This window comes from Ambystoma mexicanum, chromosome 1p, assembly GCF_040938575.1.
Source record: "Ambystoma mexicanum isolate Mex_15411 chromosome 1p, UKY_AmexF1_1, whole genome shotgun sequence".
Classification (NCBI taxonomy): Eukaryota; Metazoa; Chordata; class Amphibia; order Caudata; family Ambystomatidae; genus Ambystoma; species Ambystoma mexicanum.
In genome coordinates this window covers 1,047,334,265-1,047,358,693 of record NC_090921.1, presented here as the reverse complement: position 1 = coordinate 1,047,358,693, position 24,429 = coordinate 1,047,334,265, and the positions used below count along the sequence as shown (strand labels likewise).

Genomic DNA, 24,429 nt, shown 5'->3' with positions numbered 1-24,429 from the left:
GTGCTTACACAAAGGCAAGTTGAAGGCTATCGCTCTAGCCCATATTCTTCAGGCCCTAAACCTGCTAGATTGGCTTGTCTCCCTGGATCGACCAGGATGCCCACTTCCATGTGCCCATCTACTAGAAGCACAGGAATTGAGATTTGCAATGTTCAACTGCCACTACTTATTCAATGTCCTACTGTTCAGCCTTTCTTCAGCACCCAGGGTCTTCACCAAGCTTCTGGCAGTACTAGCGGCTTGGCTCAGAAGGAACGACTAGATCATCCGAGCATGCTCCCCAAACCAGGTGTCTGCACATTTGTACGGGGTGTGCAGCATGGTGCACAGCTTGGGCTTCTCCTTGAACTTCGGAAGTCTCAGGTTTCGCCATCCCATCCCCTCCGATGCCTCGGGCAGGTCTTGGACACTTGCCTGGGCACGGCCTTCCCACCCAAAGATCAAGTTGCAAACATCTCCATGATGGTGAATGTCTTTCAATCGCAGGAGAAAGTTCATGCCTTGACTTTTCTGCGATTGCTGAGTTTTACGGCCTCCTGCATTCTTTTAGTGCCAGAGGCCCAGTACGCACAAGGTCACTGCAGTGGCTTTTCATTTGTCAGTGTTCTCAGATCTTTGTCAAGTCTCGTCAAAAGTGGCCAGGGACCTGCAATGGTGGTCCCAAAGAAACAACCTACTGAAAGGGGCATTGTTTTGACAACCCTGCCGCCAACTGACCCTAGTCATGAAAACATACCTGAAAGGCTTGGGCGCTCCCTACAAGATTTGACGGTGCGTGAGCTGTGGTCTCTGCCAGAAAAGCCAGGAACACATTAATTTGCTGGAGTTGAGAGCGATCATGCTGGTTCTGGTCACTTTCCTCCCTACGGTACAGGACAAGACTGTGCTAGTCCTAACAGACAACACAGTTGCCATGCATTACGTCACCAAACAAGGTGGTGTGGATTCCTTGCCTCTGTGCAGAGGAGTGATGCAACAGTGGTTCTGGAGTCTCTTGACAAGTGTGTCCCTGACTGCAGCTCATCTGGCCAGAAGAGAGAACATGATTGCGGATGCCTTGAGCAGACAGACTATGACATCCCATGAGTGGGAGCTCTGTTAGGAAGTTCTGGAGGAGGTGTTTTACTGTTCGGGGAATCCTCAGGTGGCCCTCTGCTTTTCCACTGTAAACAAGAAATGCAGGTGGTTCTGCTCCAGGGAATGTCCGCGATAGGGAGACCTAGGGGACGCCTTGTCAGTTGAGTAGGACTTCAACCTGCTCTATGCATTCCCGCCGATCCCGGTCATACCGCTGGTTTTCGGGAGGCTAAGCCTATTCGGATCCACGAAGATATTGATTCTCCAGATTGTGTACAGAAAACATCATAGCCAGTTGCTAGCCATGGCCATCTGGTCTCCCTTGTGCCTTCCTCAGAGCGCGTACCTGCTCCCCTGATCGGAGGAAAGAAATCCTTCATCTGAACCTAAATATCCTAAACCTTCATGTTTGACTGCTGAAAGGTTAAGCTTAAGGTGTAGGGACTGGGAGAGGGAGTGGAATCTGGAACATTTTACCTGCTCCACATCCTCTGTTCTGGAATTTCTGCTTTCTTTAGCCCTGACGGGCCTGCAGATTGACACTTTGAAGGGGTAGCTTGCTGCCATTTCGGTTTTCAAGAGGACCCCTGAAAGGTGCTCTTTTTTCACGATCCCCACTGTCATTCAATTTTTTGCAGGGCTTGTATAATCAAGTTTCCCCCCACGCCAGTTTGTTGTTCCGGCTTGGGACTTGAATTGGTTTTCTCCAAGGAGAAGCTGATGTTGAGAGTGAGACCACCCTTCCTTCCGAAGGTTGTTACTGATTTTCAGTGCTCTCAAAAGATCAATCTTCCTGTCTTTTTTCCTCTGCCTCACCCTTTCAACATAGAGGAACGATTCCATCGGCTGGTCCTAGTGTGGACCCACAGCTACTGCGTCTCTGCAGGAGAGGCCCGAAAAACTGACCAGCTTGTCATTGGTTATGCTGGTTCCCTTGCTTGCCGGGCTGTGTCCAAACTGACCCTGTCAAGGTGGATAATCCTCTGCATCTCAGAATGCTGTGATCCAGCTGTTTGGGATGGGGTGGAGGGTCTCAGGGCACATTTCCATAGAGGACTGGGTGGCACCACAGCTGTGCAATGTGGAGTCACTGTTCTGAACATTTGCCAGGTGGCTATGTGGGCTTCTTTGTACAGGTTTGCTAAACATTACTGATTGGTTTCGAAGTCTGGTCAGGGTACACATTTTGGCAAAGCTGTCCTTCAGAGTTTACTTGTTTAGGTGGTGTCCTGCCTCTCCACCCTCCTCCAATTCTACACCCTACTATTGAGTCTATCAAACATGAGGAATCCGAGGGAGGAGGGAATCTTTTAGAAAAACACATTTTCTTTCTGATGGATGTTCACCCCACAGATTCCTCATCTCCCTCCCAGCCTACCCCGATTGGTGAATGGCTAGTAGATCGTGGTTCTACAGTCCCTCGGTGTCGGTGCTAGAGAAGTAGGCTGGAACTAAGGTCACACACGCAGCGTCTCAATATATACTGGTCCCAAAGTCACATCAGGCGCAGGGTGCATAGAAGCAGAGCCGCGCAGAGGTACCTGGCGACGGAAGTGTTTCCAAAGAGCAGCTGCTCTGGGAAATAGATATGGAAGATGAGGAATCCATGGGAAGGAGATCCATCAGAAAGAACATTATCAAGTGGTATGTAATTTGTTTGTCTCTGGCAAAACGTATGGTTTGTTTATTGGGAGAGTTGTGGTCTACACAGAAGGGATGTAGTTTATTCAGTTATACCTCATCTGTGGCCAAGGAATCTGTCTACACAAGGACTGTGATTTAGGAGGTGTTGTGTTTACCAGAACCTCATAGTCTCCCAGTAGAAATGCTCACCAAAAAGGAGACTGGGCTGAACCAGATACCAACACAAATCCAAAGAGACTCAATAAATCTGCAAAACAGAAATGCTCTAGTTCTCTCCATCACAACTAGACACACCCACCAGAAGCAGAAATTAAGACCAAGTGGAACGGCTTCTACTTGAATATAAAAATAAGGCTCAGACCCAAACCTTGTATGACCTGTTGGGTGAAAAGTTATTTCATAAAGGAGGGGTTACAAAAAACAGTGCTCATATTTTCACTGTTTTATTTCCCTTTGTTTTATGCGCTTTGACAAATCAAGAGTATTCCTCCCTTCTCCCCAGGGGGGAGCCACCCCCTTTGAGGCCGTGGAGGTAAGCCCACTGCGCAAGACCCTCCCTAGAGGTCTGGACAACTGGGTCCTCGCTGGGAGCGCCTCCCCCTTGGAGGACAACGACTCTCATTCCCACAGGGAACTCTCTATGCATGCCACCTTATCTGGGACTGCCTTCAGTAATGGAAAACATACCCTCCTTTTATTTGGCTCCAGGTAATGCTGGAATAACCACAACACCTGAAGAAAAAGGTATATCCCTTTAAGAACTGCTTGTATGTAACCAGGATGATTGGAACACAAGAGAGGAGAGAGAGCCATATGCAGGCAAAGTCCTCTGATGTAGCTACTCCTTGGAGGGGCAGAGCAGACTGGAGACGTGCAGCCTGCGGCAATCCGAGAAGCAGAGAGTGCCAGACCGAGACGCCAGGACTGACCTGAAAACTCCCACTTACGAACCCTTGCAGAGCACAACAAGCCACGGAAGCACCGAGAGTGGAGCAGTTGGGAGGTCTGGAACGCAGAGAGGACCAACCGAAGCGGGAGACCCGAACAAGTGCCAGAACCCGAAACGCCACCCGTGACAAACAAAGGTAGCTGTGTGGCTAAAAAAGGAGGCCGTCATCCAGGGAGCATATCTTAAATAATGGAACTTGGTAAAACTATGATACCTATGGTGGGACATTGAGAAAGCATAAAGAGACACGTCCCAAGAAACCAAGAAAAGTGAATAACAATATTAGGCATTAGGCTTTGAGAAGGCCTGCATGACTATCTTCTGAAATAGGGAAGAAATGGCTAAAGTTAAATTATGAAGAGTCGGGCAATCTGAACTTAAAGACTGTGAGAATTAGTGTTAGTCTAGGTTATATGTTACACCCAGGGCTCAGGGAAGGAGCCTAGCAGAGAGAACCCAGAAGTGGTGGTGTCTCACCCATAATAAGAATATACCAAAGACTAGAAAAATCAACTGGAAAGAGAGCGAGATGGTCAAAGGAAGGATTGAAAGAGACGATCTTAAGAAACTGTCACGACCCTCGCCCAAAACCCCCTCAGGCAAACCCCTTGGCCAGGTGGAGTCAAGACTCGGGCCTCTAGAGCCTGGCATCCTCTTCAAAAGCCCTCATGGGGCCAGTCCTGGCGCCTGTGGCGCCAGGCTCATACACCATGAACAACAATGTGCTTGGGAACTACTTTATTGTATTGTCAGCCAACATGGAGGCATCCACATAGCTTGGTTCCTAGGAACCAAGCTATGCGATCTAGTGTTATGGGTGTGGCAGGCCTGGTACTACTTTACCTGGGCTATATAAACCACACCCTGACTGCAGAACATGCTTCGTGTTACTTTGCAGCTTGCAACGTGATGCTCACCGTGTCCAGCTATTCCCTCGAACCTCGGAGAAGCAGAACCTGCAAGGAGACAAAAGGAACATCATTAGCAGCAGCATCTTACCTGCAGTCTTCATCTTTAAACACTCGCAGCTACTGAGAACAGCTTCCTCGAATCTGCACGCCTACCGGACAGAACGACCTGAAAGAGGAAGATAGGGGCAACATTAAAGAAAGCTGTAGAGACATTTACAAATTACGAACTGCTCAAAAGGCTTACCTGGCTGGTCGTATCTCTGCTGGCACCACTCCGGACATTCCACTCGTGCTGAAGAACACCACAACCTACAAGGAAGGAAAAGGCAAGACTTTGCAGCGCTGCGCATAGCGCTTACTTACCGCATCATAGCGCTCTTAATGCACCATCATTTACCAGCGGGGCTCAACCAAGCCAGTTCGCCGCGCTGAAGCTCTGCATACCTAAGGGAGACAAAAGAAACATTTTAAACAAAGAAAGGCATGCAGGATAGCAACAAAACTATAGAACAGCAATAAGACCTACCTGAACAATATCAAACGGGCCGGCGTCAGTGAAGTAACTGGACTGCACTCGCCCATGAAAGACAACGTGCCCCTGCAAAGAAGGCAGGACAGAGAGCACGCCTAATTCTACCACAAGGTGAGGAGAGGGCGCCAGAGGGACTGAAAGCATACAGGGGTGGAGGGAGGATACTTACCCCAGTCGGTCAGTCTTGAACACAGTCCTCCTGTATTTTCAGGCAGAACCTTACCTGCAGACCACATCAGGGTAAAGCTGAGAAGCATACCAGCGAGTAACCCAGCTGGGTGGCGTCCCTGTGGATACCAGGTGAGCGTAACAGAAACCCCTTAAGAAAACTGTTGAGAATACAGATACACAGTACACCAGCAGAGAAACGAAACCTATGAGTAGTTGGCAGGAGCGAGAGGAGCTCATAAATGAGATATTGATAACCAGAAGAGACCATCAGAATGAAGTTGACCTTTTTTTCAACTGATGTATATATGAACTAAGTGAACCCTGAAGTAAAGTCTCGAGGCTGACAGCCGAAGGGAAGCAGCCAAAGGAGAGACATTCTTTTGACAAACCTTAGTTATTAGGTTTAGTGGTAGGGTCAGGTAAATTAGGTTTTGGACAGAGGATATTATTTTTTTAGTTGGACTTCCTGATGACAGACGAGCACCTTTGTTAGTTTGGATAGCTAGGGGAACACCCATATAGCAATAGGGCAAGATAGGTATTTTCTTTATTATGTTTAATAAACCTGATAGAAATGTCCAGTCTTTGTCCGACTCCTGTGTCAGAAGTGGGATGTTGATGACCAGACAGAGTCAAACCCAGTTCCTATTTTGCATGGCAATCCCATTCACCCATAGGCCATTGTACTCTCCCTCAGAGTGAAACCCAAAATTATCAGCCCGGGCAACTTAGAAACCACTGCATCCACTTTGAAATTCCATAAAGACTCAGACGAGGAGAAAGACGACAGAAGCACTCTTTTGGAAGTTTCCTCAACCCCAAGGCCCCCAGGAATTAAAATGAGTGCGCTCAAATCCCTTCTCAAGCGAATCATAGACTACCAGATCCAGATGGATCAATGTCTCCAAGGGTGTCTTGACCAACGAAGAGCTGGCTCCACCCACCCGGTGGGACCCCATGAGATACTCCAACCCTATCATGAGGGAGAAGATTTGGGAGCCTTCTTTGTACATTTTGAACAGATAGCAGCCCAATTTAATTAGGATAAAATATCAAGTTATCTGGCCTCATTATAAAAGGGAGAAATACAAACTTCGTATCAAAATATAAATCCCCAAGGCACAACTTCTTTCTCCGATATAAAAAGGGCTCTGTTACACCAGGAAGGGCACAGACTAATGTTTTTTTACTGGCTAAAATATTGTAACCTTCAACTTCTTCCGAATGAAAGCCCCTAGAACTAGCATCATTTTCTTACCCATTGGTAAGGAAGGAAGACCTTACTGGAAGTCCTAGAAGCCCTAGCCCTAGAGCAGTTTGTGAGTGCACTTCCCCCATCTCTCCAGCAAGGGATATTACAGAAACCGCAACCCACACTGGAAGCTGCTATCCAGACTGCACAGGCCTATTCCGAGGCCCCCTAATAGCTTTAAAAAAACAGGCAAAGCCGTAGAACCTAAAAGAGACTTTAGACCACCTCTCAGATTGTTACTTGCTGAAAAACCCTGTAAACCAGAGAAAATGTGTCCTTGAGAAATCCTAATCAAGGAGGAAGTCACTAAAAGAACCCCATCCATACTCATAATGGAGCCCAGACCACCCAGTACAGAACAGACGGGAAGAGTAAAACCGCCCTTTCCTGTTTCTCCCATCTGCTTCTGTGGAGAAAAGGGACATCTTGCCCGATTCTGTCCCAAAACATCCCTTGGGAGCCTATGTAAATAGGATGGATAGCGGCAGAACAGTGGGGCAGTAAAGAGGGAGACATAGAGGACGATACAGACAAGTCTGAGGTCTGCTATTGTGCACCACAACCCTTTAGGAGCCATGAAGACATGCACGTCTAGGCCAAGGCCCTTATAGACTCTGTGAGAAAACAAACGACCGTACAAGCCAACCTACTGTACCCCGAAGACCTTCAGGGAGAACGAGCTGTCCGGATCACATGTATCCATGGGGATGTGGAGACCTGTCCCAAAGTTCCCCTGTTGCTAAACGTCAGAGCCCAACCCACACCTATGGAAACTGCTGGGGTACCTGGGCTCCCATAGGAAGTAATAATTGATACCGACTTTCCAACTTTCTCTGAACTCCTACATCCTCCCTCTAATCAGAGTACCTCGAGAAATCCCGGGAAACTTTTATAGATATCAAAGAATCTCCTGTCTGGAACTGGGAAAAGACGATATCCAAGAGGGTTCAATCCTCCAAAGCATCACTTCAAAATCTCCAGAACAAGAAAAGTCAACCATCTCTAGTTCATGATAATCCGCCTCTTTTTCTTGGAGGAGGGAAAGCCACCGCCTTAAGACAAGGGGTATGTGACGAATCAAAGAGTATTCGTCCCTTCTCCCCAAGGGGAGCCACCTCCTTTGAAGGTAGGGAGGTGAGCCCACTCCGCAAGGCTCTCCCTAGGGGTCTGGGCAAGTGGGACCTCGCTGGGAGTGACACCCCCTTAGGGGACAAGAGCTCTCATTCCCAAAGGGAATCAGTTGTATTCCAACAGAAATTTTGAAACCAACTCATCCCAAGGCTTGCTCCTTTCCTAGCAGTCTTAGCGGTCTCTGGCAATGATAACCCCCCCTCTGTATCCATTTTACAAAGCACTGTGTCTCAGTCAGTGTCAATCAGTGTCACTGCCATTTTTGCTCCCTTTATTTGTATGGAGTGCATATTATGATATGATAGGTTATTTATAACGCGCTTAATACCCAGAGGTTTCCAAGCGCAGACCCAGGGATCGAACCTGTGGTGCTACGTGTCGTCTTGCTTCCAAGGCGAGCACGTTGCCCGAGCTATCTTCCCGAGACATGTTAAACCAATTACACAGAGTGCATAGGAGGAATGACTTAAAACACAATGAAAAGATGTGTGCTTCACATAAGTCACTGAGAGAGCAAGCTGGGTTAAGTTGCTTCTTTACTTGAGATCCAGGTAAACAGGATTGCAAGTATCAGGTAAGTAACAGTAAGAGACATAACCCTCTCAGTCAAGTGGCTCCCTATTAACTGACACTCGGGGAACACTCAAACACAAACACTGACACATCATTCCAGAGGCAGGCATTCCAAAGTACACAAGCTCACAGCACAGGAACAGAAGAAGAAGCAAGACAGAACACACATCAACAACCTATTATGATGTATTCCAGGCCTAAGGTGAACTGTGTGAAAATGTGGGACAGGGTCCCCAGTCACCGCCCAGTCACTCACTTGAGTGCCTCTATCAGGCAAGCAGTGAATGGAAGTGATCTGCCATTGGTTTGTGTGAGTGCAATCTTGGAAGTGCTTCATGTTATGCAATTTCCTTCACATGTCTTCTTTATTAACCTTCATGACCTTTCCTTGGAACAGGTGAACTTGAAAGAGCAAGGCCAGCTGGTACGGCAGGATGAGTTTACCATTTGGCTGGGCCGCAAGAAGTGCCAGCGCCACGTCTTCTTATTTGAGGATCTGATCCTGTTCAGCAAACCCAAAAGGCTCGAGGGAGGATTGGATGTGTACATGTACAAGCGGTCCTTTAAGGTGAGAGCAAAATAGGTGGTAAACAACGCATAGACGCTGCACTGCTCTCTTAATGAATTCCTGCTACATTCAGTCCCCCTTCCTCAATAGTATGCCTGGGGAGCAGGGCGGTGTTCCAGAACATTCTACACAGCAGGAAGAGCCAGATTATCACATGCAGGCCACACATATAATTTCTTTTCTTCCACTGCTCGAACCAAAATGTTCCTTCCCAGCCCGTGTGTACCTATGTGCGGTCTTCTTTTCAGCTGCACTAACCTCCTGGACCCTCTGTCATGGACCCCTGGCTTCTGGGCTAATTTCCTGTTCTCGCTTATGGTTTTCATGACCAGCTTCATGAAATAAATCCTAGGTAATTCACATCAATCACATATTCCAATATTTTCAATAAATCCACTGTTTGTAGACTCTAAGGCTGGAGTTCCCTGGTCTGAATGCATGCACTGCGACTTAATTGCCTTTTGATAGCTAACGGGCTTCCTTAGTGACTCTTTATTTGTGGATTTGCTGCTCACTGACTTTCTAGGACTGCGTAACTTGACAAGAGAAAAGACACTCTAATCCCCAGGTGCGAACACTTACGGTTTTAGAGGCACCTCTACCTTATATTAATTCTATCATAGGTTCTATGTCATATTCCCCCCTCAATGAAGTCCGCTCCTCCAAAAGAGCGCCTTTTTTTGGCTACCATGGAATGGCTTCCAAAAGGTGGAGATTTGGGCTGCTGTGTCTGTCGCAAACACGCCTTCCACACTTACCTTCTCCCGGTGTCCCGTAGAAGCTTCTACAGGGTGGGATTTTCATTCCATCGAGGGGTTTCATCCCCAATCTCCCTTTTGCCCTGCTCCCCTGCCCACCTTCTTTACCCGCCACGTCCTGGCCATCACACACTACTCCCCATTCGCTGCGCAAAGCAAACATGAGCCACCCCACCACAAATCTGATCCCCTCTGCTGCCTGCATCTTCAGGCTGCTTTTTGTTGGGGTATTCAGTTATTTAGAAGGCATTTTCTTTTTTTTTTTTTTTTTTTAAGAGGCGGCCCAGGAAACGTGGTCTAAAGACTGCATACTCCTAACATTAGCTAGTTCCTTTTTCCAGGCGAAGCCACTGTGAATCCTTTCCATATATCAAGTACATACCCATGGTCTAATAATTTCAGACTTTATATATGCCTTCTTCAGGGAGGCCACAGGCCTGATTGCTATGAAGCAGGCATGGGTCACCCTGCTGTTAAAAACACTCCTATGATACAGATGACTGCACTAACAACAGTGCCGTCCCAAACGTGCCCTTCTTGCTGTAAGTCCTCAACAAGACAGCCACCTAACAACTTCAAATGTATATAGCGGAACACCACTTGCTCAAGTAGTGGCAGTACGGCTTTCTGCTTAAGTACAGAACTGGCCCTCGTAGACAATGAAAATCTTCTCCAGACCCTGGATCAGGGGCAGTTAGGATTGCTCATGCTGCGAAACCTTTCGGCAACCTTCACAGCCTGCACCATCCTCTTTTGCGCTGCCGTGCTGGGGAGTTAGCGGGGGTCTCAGACTCCCTTAAGCTAGATTGCTTCATTTTTAGGTAATAAAGCTTCAAGGGTAAAGATAGGAATCCATTAATTTTACACTGAAAGCGTGGACTGATACCTTTTTACTTCTCTTGCTTTGCTAAGCTCATGTGGTTTGGGGCACTGATCAGTCCCTATGACTATCAGTGCAGCAGAACTCTGGTCACCAAATTAACTGTTCATTTTTCCCTGCACACATCACCTTAGAGCAAAGTGTGGTAGGGACACTTTGCATCCCTGTAGCTTTAATTGTAACGTTCTAGTCACTAATATGATGGGTTCAGGATTGGCTTGCGCCAGCTGATACTTTTCTACTGTTATTGTTTTAATTGCCTCATGCACCTTTGCATTTTACTAATTAATGCCAAACAGAGTTACATATACTCTAAAATGGCTGTTCCACAAGATGTGTGCCTGTCCTTTGGCTGTCTTGTTTGGCCTTCTTCATGTCGTCACAGGATGGTAAGCTCTTTCCCAGTTTTGTGTTTATGGCCGGATGTTGGGGACCTCACTTTCTGGTCTAAGCTACCTCTACTTGGAGTAAAGTTTGGGGAGGGCTCTCAGCTCAAAAGGTTTTTGATGAGCTTTAGCTTGCTTCTTTTTCTCCTTGGAATGTGAGTCAAGTGTTCAACCTCATTTTTTCTTACCACCTTCTTTTCTTCAGGGCTCTCGTGGACAGAGGATAAAATAAATGTTTACCCCACAAAGATGGTTCTGGCTCCACAGAAAGCTTGCATTCCTTTAGATTCTCATCCCTGGCCCAGGGTGCTGTTTCTAGAGGGCCCTTCTACTCTTTTGCGTGCAGATGCTACTCTTGCATGGCTCATGGAAAAGATATCGCTCATCCCTAAATTGTAGACGGAAGGTTCATCCTCGATCTGCCCACATTCCTATTTCAAGCATGATCTGGATGGACCATCTGCTAACTCAGGAGCCAAATCTTTAAACATGCATTCTACAAATTCAGCCAGGTTTTAAGATCAACATTTTTGCAGACAGTTTGACACACCGGTTAGGAACACCCTCAGCCAGTTAAGGACCAAGACATGCGACTCATGAATACACTCTTGTGCAAGTAAGCAGCGTGTTTCTCGCAGTGAAGACCTTTCTTCTCTTCCTTTGGAGAAATAATGAACCTATTAAGACAGACGACATCTCTGCAAATATTTCCAGCTAAGCGCACATGAGGGCTTTCATTCACATTATCTTTGTCCTCTGGCAGTGGCTATGTGGTCGTGGTCTTGTAAACATGCGTGTCATATGGCACTCTGCAGTATTTCTTACCAGTGTTGAGACAGTGGAGCAGATTGGTCTAGGCACTCCTTTCCTCCCTCTGTGGTAAACAAATAACTAACTGTGAGGCTATCTCAATGTTGACCCAGTTGTAATTTCATGTTTGCATAATTCGCTTTCTATATAAATTGAGATTTCCTCTCCCAAGATAATGCATTTTAGATTTTGGTGCACAGGTGCCACATACAAGCCACCTAATGAACCAAAAGTATAGGTGTGGGTTTTCCTGGACAGAACTCGATGGCTTTGAGAGATGGACCTGACATTTGGGAGGGCACATACATACTTTAAGTGCACTCCCTCCCACTGCACACCAGTAGGTATTGGAATAGATATCCATTTCCTGGGCCTATGTCCTCTCATTCCCTTAAAGAAAAACACCCATTCACATTTGGGATTCTTTACCCTCTGGCCAATCATCTATACGTGACAAAGGCTCACGCTGCTCAGAGCTGTGGGGGGAGCAGTTGATTGAAATGCAGTGCATGGGTTCCTTGCCCTTCCTGCATATTCTCTTTGGTATGGCACTGGGTTTGATATGGTGTTGCCGGACTCCTCCAATAAGAGGGCCTCTGCACATGAGAGGAATCATTTCAACATGGTAATCACACACTGTTCAGGGCCCACTGTCTCTCTCGGTTTGTTAACATTTTGCAGTGGCGTCTGGTGAATTTTTTAATTCGGAAGGGCGTGAATATGTCCCTCAAATATGCCAGCGTAGTGAGCGAGCTCAAACCAAATAAGAGCCGGTCGGGGCAGAGGTGGGCAGCGGGCTTCCCCTGAGATCCTTTTTTGAATAATGGATTCAAATGGTGCATTATAGAACACACTTTCTGTGAAAAAATGGGTAAAAAGCCAGATAGTTTGCAATTGTTTTGTAGGCTAACGCAAATCCAAAATGCAATAGATAAATTACCAACAGTGCACAGGAGTATTTCCCAATGCAATTTCATGATGCCTTTGCCAACAATATATGCCAGTATAAATAACAATTTCACGCTGGCTGTTCCCATACGTTTCCATGCCGGCTGCACCAATGACAGTATTCCTATGTAAGAACATACATATGTTTGCTTTGTGCATAATGGTAGTAATACTATAAGAAAACGTGTCAGTGCTGGCTCTGCAAATACATGGCCATATCCCCACGTGAGAACAGGGGGATACTGCAGTTCGAGCTGGACTGACCTTTTTGGCGTGGAACCAAGCCTGATTTGCATATGGTCTTCGCTGGTTAAAATACGATGGTCTGGGAGCGTTGGTCACAGAAATGTCAGTGAGTCAGAAATGTCAGAGAGAGTATTAGCTTCCTGGTAAATGTTGTCTTCCATTTGTTATGTGTCTTATAAATCTACGTGACATCAGTCAATGGCGTAACCACCTAGTGAGCCAACAGTCTTGGTATTGGTATTATTTTTCAGGAATAAAGGAACGGAAGGTGATGTCATTAAAATGAGAGACTGGCACACAGACATGCACAAATGTACTGTGAACGCACTTCCACACACTTAGCACCCATATATATTGTGATAGCCATGGGTAATGCTGACCAATATCATCCCTTCCATAACCAAACATTACTCATCAATGGTTTCTTAATTATGTTGTCTATCAGCTGTACCCTAGTGAAATGTTTGTATTTCTCCTCTCTCTTCTTGTTGTGGGTTCCCAGGTCTCAAACTCCCCCCGAAGGCCACCTACACTCAGAGAGCACAGCACACAAGGGGAATTTTCTAAACATGTTAATCGCCTATTTGCAATAATAAGGGCACCGGTCCTGTGTTCTGGCATTGTTGCCAAGTGTTGCTGTTGGTGATAACATTAACATTTCTGTCCTAAGACTTGCGGGCATCATGGCAGCGGAGGGCCGGCGGCTGGAGTAGGTGGCCTCCCACATGTTTGTACCCATTAAAGACCTGCTGGACAAGCTGAATAAAATGTTTTATTTTTAAAAAAGATCTATATATTTGTTTTATTTATATACAGGAGGAACAATGCTCTTTTGATCACAAAAGAATGTACAATAGATAAGAAATCAGATTTGTCAGGAAGCAGTGAGCTTCTCACAATCAGGTGAATTTGAGGGACATGCTAACCAGGTTGTGGAGGGCATCAGGGACAATACATAAGTGGACATACATAGATTAAGGACCAACCAACATTGGACATTTCTAAGTACAGGTAGGCGGTACGGCCAGCTGTGCTCGGGATATGACCATGATGGGTGAAGTGCTAGAGTGAAGGCAGAGGAAGCGAGGGCCAGAGGCAGATTAGAGGCAATGGAAAAACCTTATCTAGTAGGCAGATGAGAGGTTGCTCATCTATGAAGCGGAGGTGCTGAAACGCCCGCCCTCCAAAGCAGTCATTGGCCCTCATTACAGGTTTGGCGGTCCATAAAGGTGCTGGTAGCAATGTACTGGCACCCTTTCCAGTCCGCCAAACTTGTCTGCTGGTGGGGGCTACGGATCTCCCGGCAGACCTAACCTGCTGGGAGTTTAGGCCCCTATCTGCAGGTTTTTCACTGAAGCACTGGCAGCATTAACAGCAGTTTTGGTGCTTCTGTATCCCCATTCCCTTGGAGTCCTATGGGTTACTGCCAACCTCGTAGTGAGGCCCATTAAGTCAAGAATACATCTGTTCTGTAGGGCCACCAAACGAAGGGCACGGAGCTCTTCTTGCACCACGTTCAGCCCTTTCTTGGTTGCATTTGCCAGCTGCACAACCTCTTAGCAGGTGATCTGCAGCCATTTACGGTTGGCGGCTGCTTGCACCCCACAAAGTAGGAAAGACGTGAAGAAAACCAATGCTTTATCAAAGAGTCTCAAATGCTGTGGGATTGCATCCAAACTCTGGATTGATTTGGCAGAAATATAATTACTGCTACTTTTCTTTCTGATCACTTGCTCTTGCTTGTCTTTTACCGCTTCCTGCCTTTTTTCCTTTTTCTTCTGCCAGGATGTGGAGAGTTTGTTAAAGGGTAACAGGTCTGCCCGGGGTACGACCAATGCTGGGTTGTGGAGGGTCACAGGTGCCCATACCCCTCCACATTTGGGTCGCAGCTGGGGGCATAAGCTTTGGACCAACATGCCCACCAAAAATCCATCACGGTCCCCTTCTGCAACGCCAGGATGCTCATCGTCCTCTCGCAGCCAGCGTTCATCCCCAGTACGGTCGTCCCTATTGCTCTGAAAGATGCATACTGGATGGTGTTCCTCATTTATCCAAGTTAGGGCATGTACATCCATTTCACATATTCCCCTGCATTCTTCATTTATTTTCTTCACCACTCTCTCTTCATATCCCAGCAGCCCTTCTGCGCGACACTGCATCATTCCCTGTTCCCACTTTCCATCTTGAAACATCAAACTCCATGTTCGCATTAGGGGTCTGGTGTGGCACCACTGAATATCGTGCCCTGTTGAGGTCTTACAATATAATCTCCTATGGGCAGTAGCCAATTGCTACCCCCTTTGTGGCCCTTCTGTTTGTACTCCAGTATCATATGTTTCGTTGCCTCGTTCCTGGCCATGCTTTCGAGTTGTATGTCATTATCTGCATATACCTCCTCCCCTTCGTCTATCCATTGCACTTCCACGGTGTGCCCCTGCAACGGGCCCGTTTTCTACATAAAGACATGTGCATCAGGCATCGCGCTGTTTCTGATGCTATGTTTTGTGGCAAGAATTGTCTTGGTGTCCCTGCAATGTGCAGGGTTAGCGAGCATACACTGCCATTGGTGCTCTCTCGCTCCACCCTTTTCATTTCATTGTACCACACATTTTCAAATGCCGTGTGTCCCCCCCCCCTCCCAATGAAATTGTTGAACTTCCAAAGTGCTCAATGTACTTCTCTTAGTACATGTCCTCTTTCCACTGTTGGTGAGCACGCCTGTACTTTCTTTGTATAGTAGAAACCAGAAGAGAAAGAAAAGAGAAACAAGAAAGAGACAAAACAATCCTAACCCTATATTTTCCACATCATATATATATCTTCTCCCATTCCCCCCACTTTTATCCTGCCCACTTCCTTTGTGTCTCTGTGGGCTTTCTGTAAACTCTGATAGCTGCGAAGAAAGTCAATGATAATTCTGTTATACTTACCTTCAAGTTGCCTTTCATGCTTCTCCTTCTGGGGTGTTGTTGTTGACCTTGCGGACGTTGGAGGCGTGGATCCATGCCTTTCTTTCTTTTATCTTCACAGCTGTGGGTGTTTCGTACACTACTTCGTAAGGGCCAATGAACCTTGGCACTTGCCACCCCCGTACGATGTTACGGACAAGTACTCTGTACCCCGGGTAGAGAAGCTCTGTTTGTGGAAACTGTTTGTTTCTGTGTGCACTTGTCCCTTCTCCAATGTTGGTCGGCCGACTTGTTGAGCGTTGAACCTGGCGGGAGATGTATTTTATGGCACTTGTCAGTTCAGTTAAGTTTGTAGCTCTTCCCCCAAAACCTGTTCTGTGTTATGTGGATCTGAAATTGAACGTGCAGGAGTAGGCACATGCATTCTCCTGGCAGTTAAAATGTCACGCAGAGTCAAGTGATGATCCGCACCAGGTGAGTTACGACACAATGAGTTACCGCGTCGGGTGTCACACAGTGAAACATCCCCATGTGGCGCGTGACCCTCGGTCACGGGCCGGGCCGGGATGTTTACTTCACTCAGCAGCACCGGCACGAGTGAAACGTCCTAACCTGCAGTGGCTTCACTAGTGGGGTGGGGAGGTGTACTCCGCGCCCCTGGTGTCCCCCCCTGTGAGGGGTGTCACCCGGTGCGGTCCACACCCCCCGCACCCACCTAGTGACGCCACTGGTGCTTTCTTAAGGGCCTGCAGTAAGGATTCCGTGAATGTAGAGGAGTCGAAAACCCATGCCCTGCAGTAATTGCATAACCCAAGGAACTTTTGCATTTCCTTCACTGTGCAAAGACGCGCAGTCAAGTGAATTGCCTCTAACATCTCTTGTGATATCTTGCATCCCTCGATGGATATTATTTGTCCCAAGTACACAACCTCCTCTTGGCAGTATTGCAATTTTGCTTATCCACCTTCAACGCTTTATCTACTAGTAGTGTTAAGAGTTGCTGTGAATCCGTCCTACACTCTTCCTCAGTCTTGCAGCATATTAGCAAGTCATTGACATATCGGGCCGCATTATAAGTTTGCCGGTCCGGAAACAACGGTGCCGGTAAGCCTACCGGCACGGTTGTTTCCGGACCGGCAAACTACAAGTCTGCCTGCCTGGAGCCACTGTGCCCAACAGGTCAGACCCTGCTGGGCACAGCGGCCACGGTAGGCAGACCGCCATGCAAGCACCAGCACCATTAACAACGGTGCCTATGCTTCCGTGTTCCCCATTCCCATAGAGTCCTATTGGGGAATTACAATTTACCGGTGCCTGACTTACCGGACCGCCAGGGTTGTAATCCCCTGGTGGCACCGGGAAGTGAGGCGTCGGTAAATCATTCCGAGTCTGGCGGCAACCCGCCGGTAGCACCGGCAGGGTTACCGATGGATGTGGAATGAGGCCCATTGTAACAGTGTGCTTGGCATTTGTAAGTTGCTCAAATCCATCTGTATAACTCTGTTGAAAATGCTATGAGATTCGCAATACCCCTGGGGCAATTTAGTGTGTTCAAATCAGGTTCCCCCGATACGTAAACGCAGTCAAATACCTTGGGTCTGGGGAAGTGGGATGGAGAAGAAGGCATTCTTCAAGTCAATGGCCCTCATTACGAGCATAGCGGTCTGGGAAGTACGGTACTGGTAAGTATGCCGGTACTGTACATCCCGGACTGCCATACTACGGCTCTGCTCGCGGGAACCGTTTCACCCGCCAGGTTTTTCCTGACGGGTGTAACGGCACCCGCGAGCAGAGCACGTCCGATGCACCGGCACATGCAGAGTTGTGCCGGTGCATCCGACGTCCCCATCCCCGTTCAGCCCTATGGGGCAGAATGGGGATTAGGAGGCCCTTGATTCTGGCACCCGAAAATGGGCAAGTACCGGGTCCGCCTAACACGGCATGACCCGGTTCTTGCCCAGTCACGGGTGCCAGAAAAAGTGCAACTCCGGCAGCAGCCGTGCCGTTGGCTACCCACTGTGTTGTAATGAGGGCCAATGACTGTGAAGTATTTTGCCTTTGTTGGGATATTGTAGCGGGGTTCGGTACCAGGAGAAACTCTGCTTCCACTCTGTTAAGAGGAAATGAATCTTGAATGAATCTCCAAGACCCTCCTTTGATTTCTTTTAGGGATATGTGCGAGGTGCAAATTAATGAGAATGTTTGTATGATGCCCTGCTGCCATAGTGCATGTAGAGTCGAATATATGCCCTCATCTGCTTCTCTGGTCAATGGGTATTGTTTTGCCTGGGGCCGCAGCGCCTCTTTTAGCTTTACCTTCACAGCGCCCCCTCATAACAGTAAGGCTACATCATGGGGCACTTTGGTCCATAATTATCCGGGAATCTTTTTGAGATCCTCATCTGTGTGTTTGGTTCCATTGTTTACCAGTTGTGTCAGTATCGGCACTAGTTTCTCTACTATTACTGGGCAGGGTATTTGTAACTGGAAGACCATTTCTCCCTCTTCCTCCTCATTGGAGAACAGTTGTTCATCCATTCCTCCTGCCACTGTCAGTGTTGGGCCGATGCATAACACTGTACACCACTCCGTTATCATTATCTGTCCCGCATAGGACCACCATGTCTTTGCGTATCACTACCTCTTCGAGCTGTAGCACTAGCATGGCGCCTTTTATGTCTTCCTTTTGGCACAGGTGGCTGAATAGGAATTCTGATGCCAATCAGAACACCTTCTCTTGTATCCCTGGGACCCACCCCAGTAGTATCCCTACTCCATATAGAAACATGCTCAGGTACATGGGTTGACCTTGTAGTGTGCTCCGAGCGTGAGTGGCTAAGAAGTACAGCCACTCGTGGTAATATATGTCTTGCATTGAGCACACCATCCCCGTTTCTGTGAATGATATTGTGGCGTTCAGTTTGATGAGCAAGTCTCCTCCTAGTATGTTAATAGGAGTGTCTTTGGAATACAATAGTGGTGCTACAATGTGCTACATCCCTATTATGAGTGGTAAATCTTTTGTCACTGGAACCGTCACTAATGTCCCAGAGAAGCCCAGCGTATCCATCACATTATTTGACAACTGGAATCCCCCTTCTCTAATGCAACATTTGGTGGCTCCTGTATCTATGAGAATGAGAATGTTCTTGGTCCTAGTGTGACTGTTACCTCTGGTTCCTCTTCATGGCCATCAGTTACTGCTAGGACTGGACACACTCAAACTTTCTCTGGGCCTCCTTATTGTTACGGGTTACTTTGTGGGAAAGGAAAAGGGTTACCTCCAACAATGCTGACCCCGGAGTAGTGGGGTACCATGTTCTGTCCCAACACCACTGTACCTCCTGCTGACAACGCTACTGTCTGTGTCACCTTTGGAGGTGTCATTCCACCATCCGTTGACCCTGCTGTGGCTCCTGTAACTGGGGTGCCTGTCCCTGCTGTAGCTGAGCTGGGAGGGGCTGCATCTGCTGCCACTGTGGCTGTGTTGTGACAAATCGTTGTTGTGCTATTTGCATGGCTTGTGCTTGAGCTTGCTGTCCGAATGGGCATGTGCCTACAAAGTGCCCCATGTTCCTGCATATAAAGCATGGTCCGAAGACCCTATATCTTGCCCCCCTGTATCCTCCTCCTCGTTGCACGTACCCTCTTCCATTCGGAAAGTACCCGCCATGCATGTAATTCCCCTGCTGTGGTGCTCCCCATTGTGGCATATACTGCTGCTGCACATAACCCCCCTGCTGTAGTGCGTTCCCCACAGGGAACCCTCCCTGTTGGGCAGGTGCTACTGTGGCAGCGTCGGGCACGAGAATTGCCCCTTCCATTGTATAGCATGCCAATTTCTTTTGTACTAGTTTGTTTTCTGCCTTTGCAGCATTCTCTGCCACCTGCCTTTCACTTTCCTGCTTTCGCTTACAGTAGTGTACTATTGTTGCCTGTATTTCTGGCCATCCCTTCGCTGCCATTCCCACAATCTTGTCTAGTGGTGTCTGAACCTCGGCCGGCAATCCCTTGACCAATCTGTGGTAGAATAAGGGTATGCACTCATCCCAGCTCCTTCATGTTTCTTGCGTCCAGAGATCCTGCACCAGTTTTATATATCCTTCAGGGTCCTTGTCTGCTTTCATCTTACATGCCATCACTTTTCCCAAGGCATAACTATCTGGTTTCATGCTTCTCAGGCCCTCCCACACATGTGCTCGACAGTTGGTGAACGGAGCCCCATTGTGTGCATTAGTGCTTAATTGCATCCCCCTGTACCCTGCCTGTTCCCATAGTCTGTCCCCTTGCTATCCTATTATGGCCGCAAATAAACATTTCATATCCCCTATTGCCAATATCACCCCCGCTGTCTTTTTCTGGAGTGTCTATATCCATTTGCTGGCCCCTGCTACGAGGGAGGGTAGACTGCATATGAGGTTGTCTCCATCCATGGTCTGCCATGGCATGGAATATGCTTCTCCTTTCCCCTTTTGTAACAGCAGCATTTGTTTTGCCCTGGGCCCTATCCCCTTGCCCTTTTGTGGCCGGAATAAGCCCTATTTTTACCTTCCCCTTCCTACTCCTAAGGGAGGTTGCCCATTCCCTCCTGCTCCCGTCGCTGTCCTACCGTCTTCTTTGCTTTCTCCCTCTTCTCCTGTCCTCGTCGGGTGTCCATTCGTCGTCCTCTCCATCGCTACAATCTCCCTCTATCTCTTCCTCTTCTGAGGCTGCACTACCCAGTCTCCTCCTGCTGCCTGCTACTCTACGCCTTCTTCTTCCTCCTTGTCCAGTCTGAATGTTGTTCTGCCCGACAACCATTTCCCTGTGTCCCCTTTATTTTTCTCTGTACCTCCTCTTCTATTACCCTCTCTGCTTCGTTGAATAATGCATCCACCTGTTGTGTATTTTCCTCTGTCGTCTATTTCCCTTCCTCTGAGCTTTCCCGCTGCAGGTTTGTATATGCTGCCATGGGCTGTAATGTCGGATAGGCACCATAGGGCAGGGCGGAGAACTTGGCCCGCCCCCTCCTTCATCCCTTCTCCCTCCTTCTTCATCTGTTCCCTCCTTCTTCATCTGTTCCCCCTTTGTTTCCTCGTATAGCTTCCAGAGTCACAATATAGTCTGCCTTCTTTTAACTTCGAGCCCTTGTATTTTGTTAACAAGAATGAAAACATGTTTTCTATTATTTTGCTGTCGAACGTTCCTTCCCCGGGCCATGCATGGAAGCACTGACCTGCAGTCTCCTGGACCCACTGAAAATTATACTTTAAAATGTTATTGCGATTCTGGGGCAATTATTTACACATGTGGTCAAGGGGGTTATCGAGGGAGGCCATTATTTCCTGTCTTTTGAACACCCTCCCTTTATGTCCTAATCTCTCCATACTCCTCCTTCTCTTCACCCTAAATCACTCGTCTCCCCTTTGTTTTTCCCATTCACTCTGGCTTCTCCACATGCCCACCCACGCACTCTCACTAAACACTCTGGCCCTCTCCTCAGGCCCGACCACTCACTCCGGGTTAATAGACAACAGCCCTCCCCACGGGCTCACCTCCCTATGTTAGTAAAGTAAATGTAGGCGCCAAGTCACCACAGCTCTTTTTGCTTACACCTACCACAATACTGCCAAGCACGCTATTATACACTAGGTATCTGTTGGTGCTGCACTTGGTCAACACCGCTAAAACGAGATAAACAACACTTACAACCATGTGTGCGTTCCTCTCTACCCCTTCAAAATACAATCCGACACTATAATATACAATAACTCCTGTCCCCCCTAATTGACGCAACTATGCAATCGGCAGTACAACGCGCAACTCCCTACTATGCCCTCACTATGCACCCCACATGCTCTAATGCAGTGGTGCCTACACTTACACATCCACTCTCTAGTGGGTGGGATGTACTAAAATCTACGACTGCCACGGCCGATCTTCCCCCCCACCTTGATGATTAGCCCTAAACACCATAAAATACAGTCCGTACCCCTCAGTGGTCATGCAACCATGATGCAATGCTTTCTTGCACGGTTTACACTCGCGTCTCCTAAAGATCCTCAAGGCTTCTCGGCACTGAGCCTCCCCTGTGGGCACACTCCTCCCCCCGAGCACGGCCAACCCTCGAGACCAGGCAGACCTTCGTGAACTCACCTTTTGCAGGTCCTCCTTGGAGTTGCGCATGGATCAGGTCTGGGGTTGCCGAACCCGCGCGCCCACAACGACTGGCCGGAATACCCTCAGTTGACCAAGAGAACTGAGGATCTCGCTGGGGCCTCCAAAAATGTATCAGGGGTCCTCTAGGGCTCATTATAAATAAGTTATCAGTAGTCCAAAAAGGAGCACACACCGGGCAAGAAGTAACGCTGTTTATTACAGCTTGGCAAGCACACATCAAACAGCATATTGGAGCAGAACTGATTGGTGAGAGCTGAGAAACTGGCTCACAGCGAACCATCCTTTTACACCGTTAATACAATGTTTGGTCAGTTAGATACAGTTGCAGTTCAAGATTTGCATCTTCTCTGTTCCCAAGAAGCTACCTGGGTGTACTACGTCAACCCCTTATATCAAGGCATACGTTAGACATGATTGGAGCAAACGGATCTACCCCCTTGCAGCCCATCTCCTCCCTGTGTGGTGCCACATTGCTTCCTGCTCTATCCCACAGTTTGCTATCAGTAATAACATAATTGTGCTGACCTCTGGTTCTTTATTCAACTGCTATTGGTCAGCACAGAAAGGAAGGAACACGAGACACCCTGAACTAGTGTGAAGGTAGACATTCAAATGGCACCTGCAAGATAGTAACTTTGCAAACACTATTGTGGACACACTGAAGGCTTGTTACTTTTCTGGGATGCCATAACTTACCGTCTGATTGTCTCTTCTTGGAGTGCCCCTCGATTCCGCATCCTTCTTCCCATACCCGCCGGCCAAGGGTTGATTTGACATCACATTGGTGCTATGCGAGTGCCTTCTGTGATGGGTCCATTTCCCCAGCTCATATGAGTAGCCGTGGGGCTGGCTCACCAACCTTGATTACATCACAGGGTTCTGTTCCCAGCAACTGCGGTCTGCTGGAGACAAGCAGCCTGGAGTCAGCTTCCCCTCTCCCTCAGCCGCGGTGCACATGCCATGTGCTTGAAGTTGGTCTGTGATTTGAAGCCCACCTGGGATACACCTGTGAAGTGAGTTTACCTGCAGTTTCACCACCCTCACCTTTACGTGGCAGGGTCCCCTGTGCCCATACAGGGTTTTATACAGAGTGTTCCCGCTTGTTTCCCTCCATGCATGGTCCTTTGGGCGTACCACAGTTCCCCCCCCCCCAGTGGGTGTCCCAACATATCACAGTTATTCCTGCAGTTGGTAAGTGCGCCCCCCTGTTTGGCGCTGAATCAGCACATTCATTACAGCAGAATGGGGTCATGGAACAGGATTACTGTTTCCACCACCCCTGTCCTCTCCGCCATTAAAATGGGCAAGCATCTACGCCAGGATGACATTTTCATGCTGCCTTAACTGCTTTGTATTCCTATGGAATCTGCTTACTTTTTACACCAATGTCAAAACAGGCAGATTCCATAGTGATCTGTTGCACTTGTCAATGCGTAAATGACAGGAGGCATTTACTCAATTTGTACTGTAAAGTGTAAAAACAAAGGTATACATGCTTATACCTGTATTCATAGATTTGTTTTGCACTTCGTAGTGCGAATGAGTACAGTTGCACTGTGGGGACCTGTTTAGCATGTAAGTGTAAAAAGGTCCCGTCCATGCAATTTATGCTTTTCATAGAAATTGCCTCCAAGTGTTCTGTGTCTTCCTCGTTGCCAGATGTATATCTCATTAGATAAGGTTAACATTCCAAGCGTACATACCATACATACTCTTGCTTCATCAGAGGATCTTTAAACAGAAAGGTCTCTGGGCCTCATTACAAGGTTGATGGTCCGGAAATAAAGGTGCTGGTAGCAATGTACCGGCACACTTTCCAGACCACCAAACTATAAGTATGCCGGTAGGGACACTGAACTGCCGGCAGGCCTGACTTCCTGGGAGTTCAGGCCCCTACTGGCATGTTTTTCACTGAAGCACGGGCACCAATAACAACAGTGCTGGTTCTTCAGGTTTCACATTCCCATGCAGTCCTTTGGGACTCCATGGGATTGGAAATAACCCTACCGCCACCTGTGTTATCTCAGTACACCAGGATGTCAGGCGGTCGGTAACGATGTTACGGGGTTGCCGGTAACCTTCCGCCTACCAGCAGGTTTTACTGGCTACCTCGCAATGAGGCCCTCTGTCTTCTATGAGAAAGAAATGTCCAGTGCAGTTTTTTGGTTACTCTTTTGACCACCACCTGAAGAAGTGTACAAGACTTCTAAAGCTAAGGCATTGTGTAGCATATGGGCAAAATATTTTCGTTATCTTTTCAATAACAGGTTACAAAACTTGGATTTGGGGTGATTCGAAAACTCAATTGAAATATTTACGCTAAGATAGCACCTCTATTCATAAATAGAGGTCATGAGAACCACACATTTTGTAAATTGACACCTGAGGTTTTGAGGGCACGAGAGCCTTCAGGGTCTAAAATAGCTGTAGCAAGATAGCTGCAGAAACAAGCCCAGTGTTGCTGCTTACCCCCTTATTCCAGACCATGGATGTGCACTGCAGCGAAACAACCAAGGAGCTGTCTG

The 24,429-nt window shown here is 47.7% G+C and overlaps 1 protein-coding gene across 3 annotated transcripts in view; it reads left to right on the top strand.

Moving 5' to 3' along the window:
• Window positions 1–24,429, top strand: part of LOC138447912 (pleckstrin homology domain-containing family G member 4B-like) — a 1,180,303-nt gene that overhangs the window by 1,062,434 nt on the left and 93,440 nt on the right. For all 3 annotated transcript variants that reach the window (XM_069604450.1, XM_069604440.1, XM_069604433.1), the window contains exon 18: window positions 8,638–8,808. In XM_069604450.1, coding sequence (XP_069460551.1) covers window positions 8,638–8,808 — 171 coding nt within the window. The remainder of the gene's footprint in view (window positions 1–8,637; window positions 8,809–24,429) is intronic.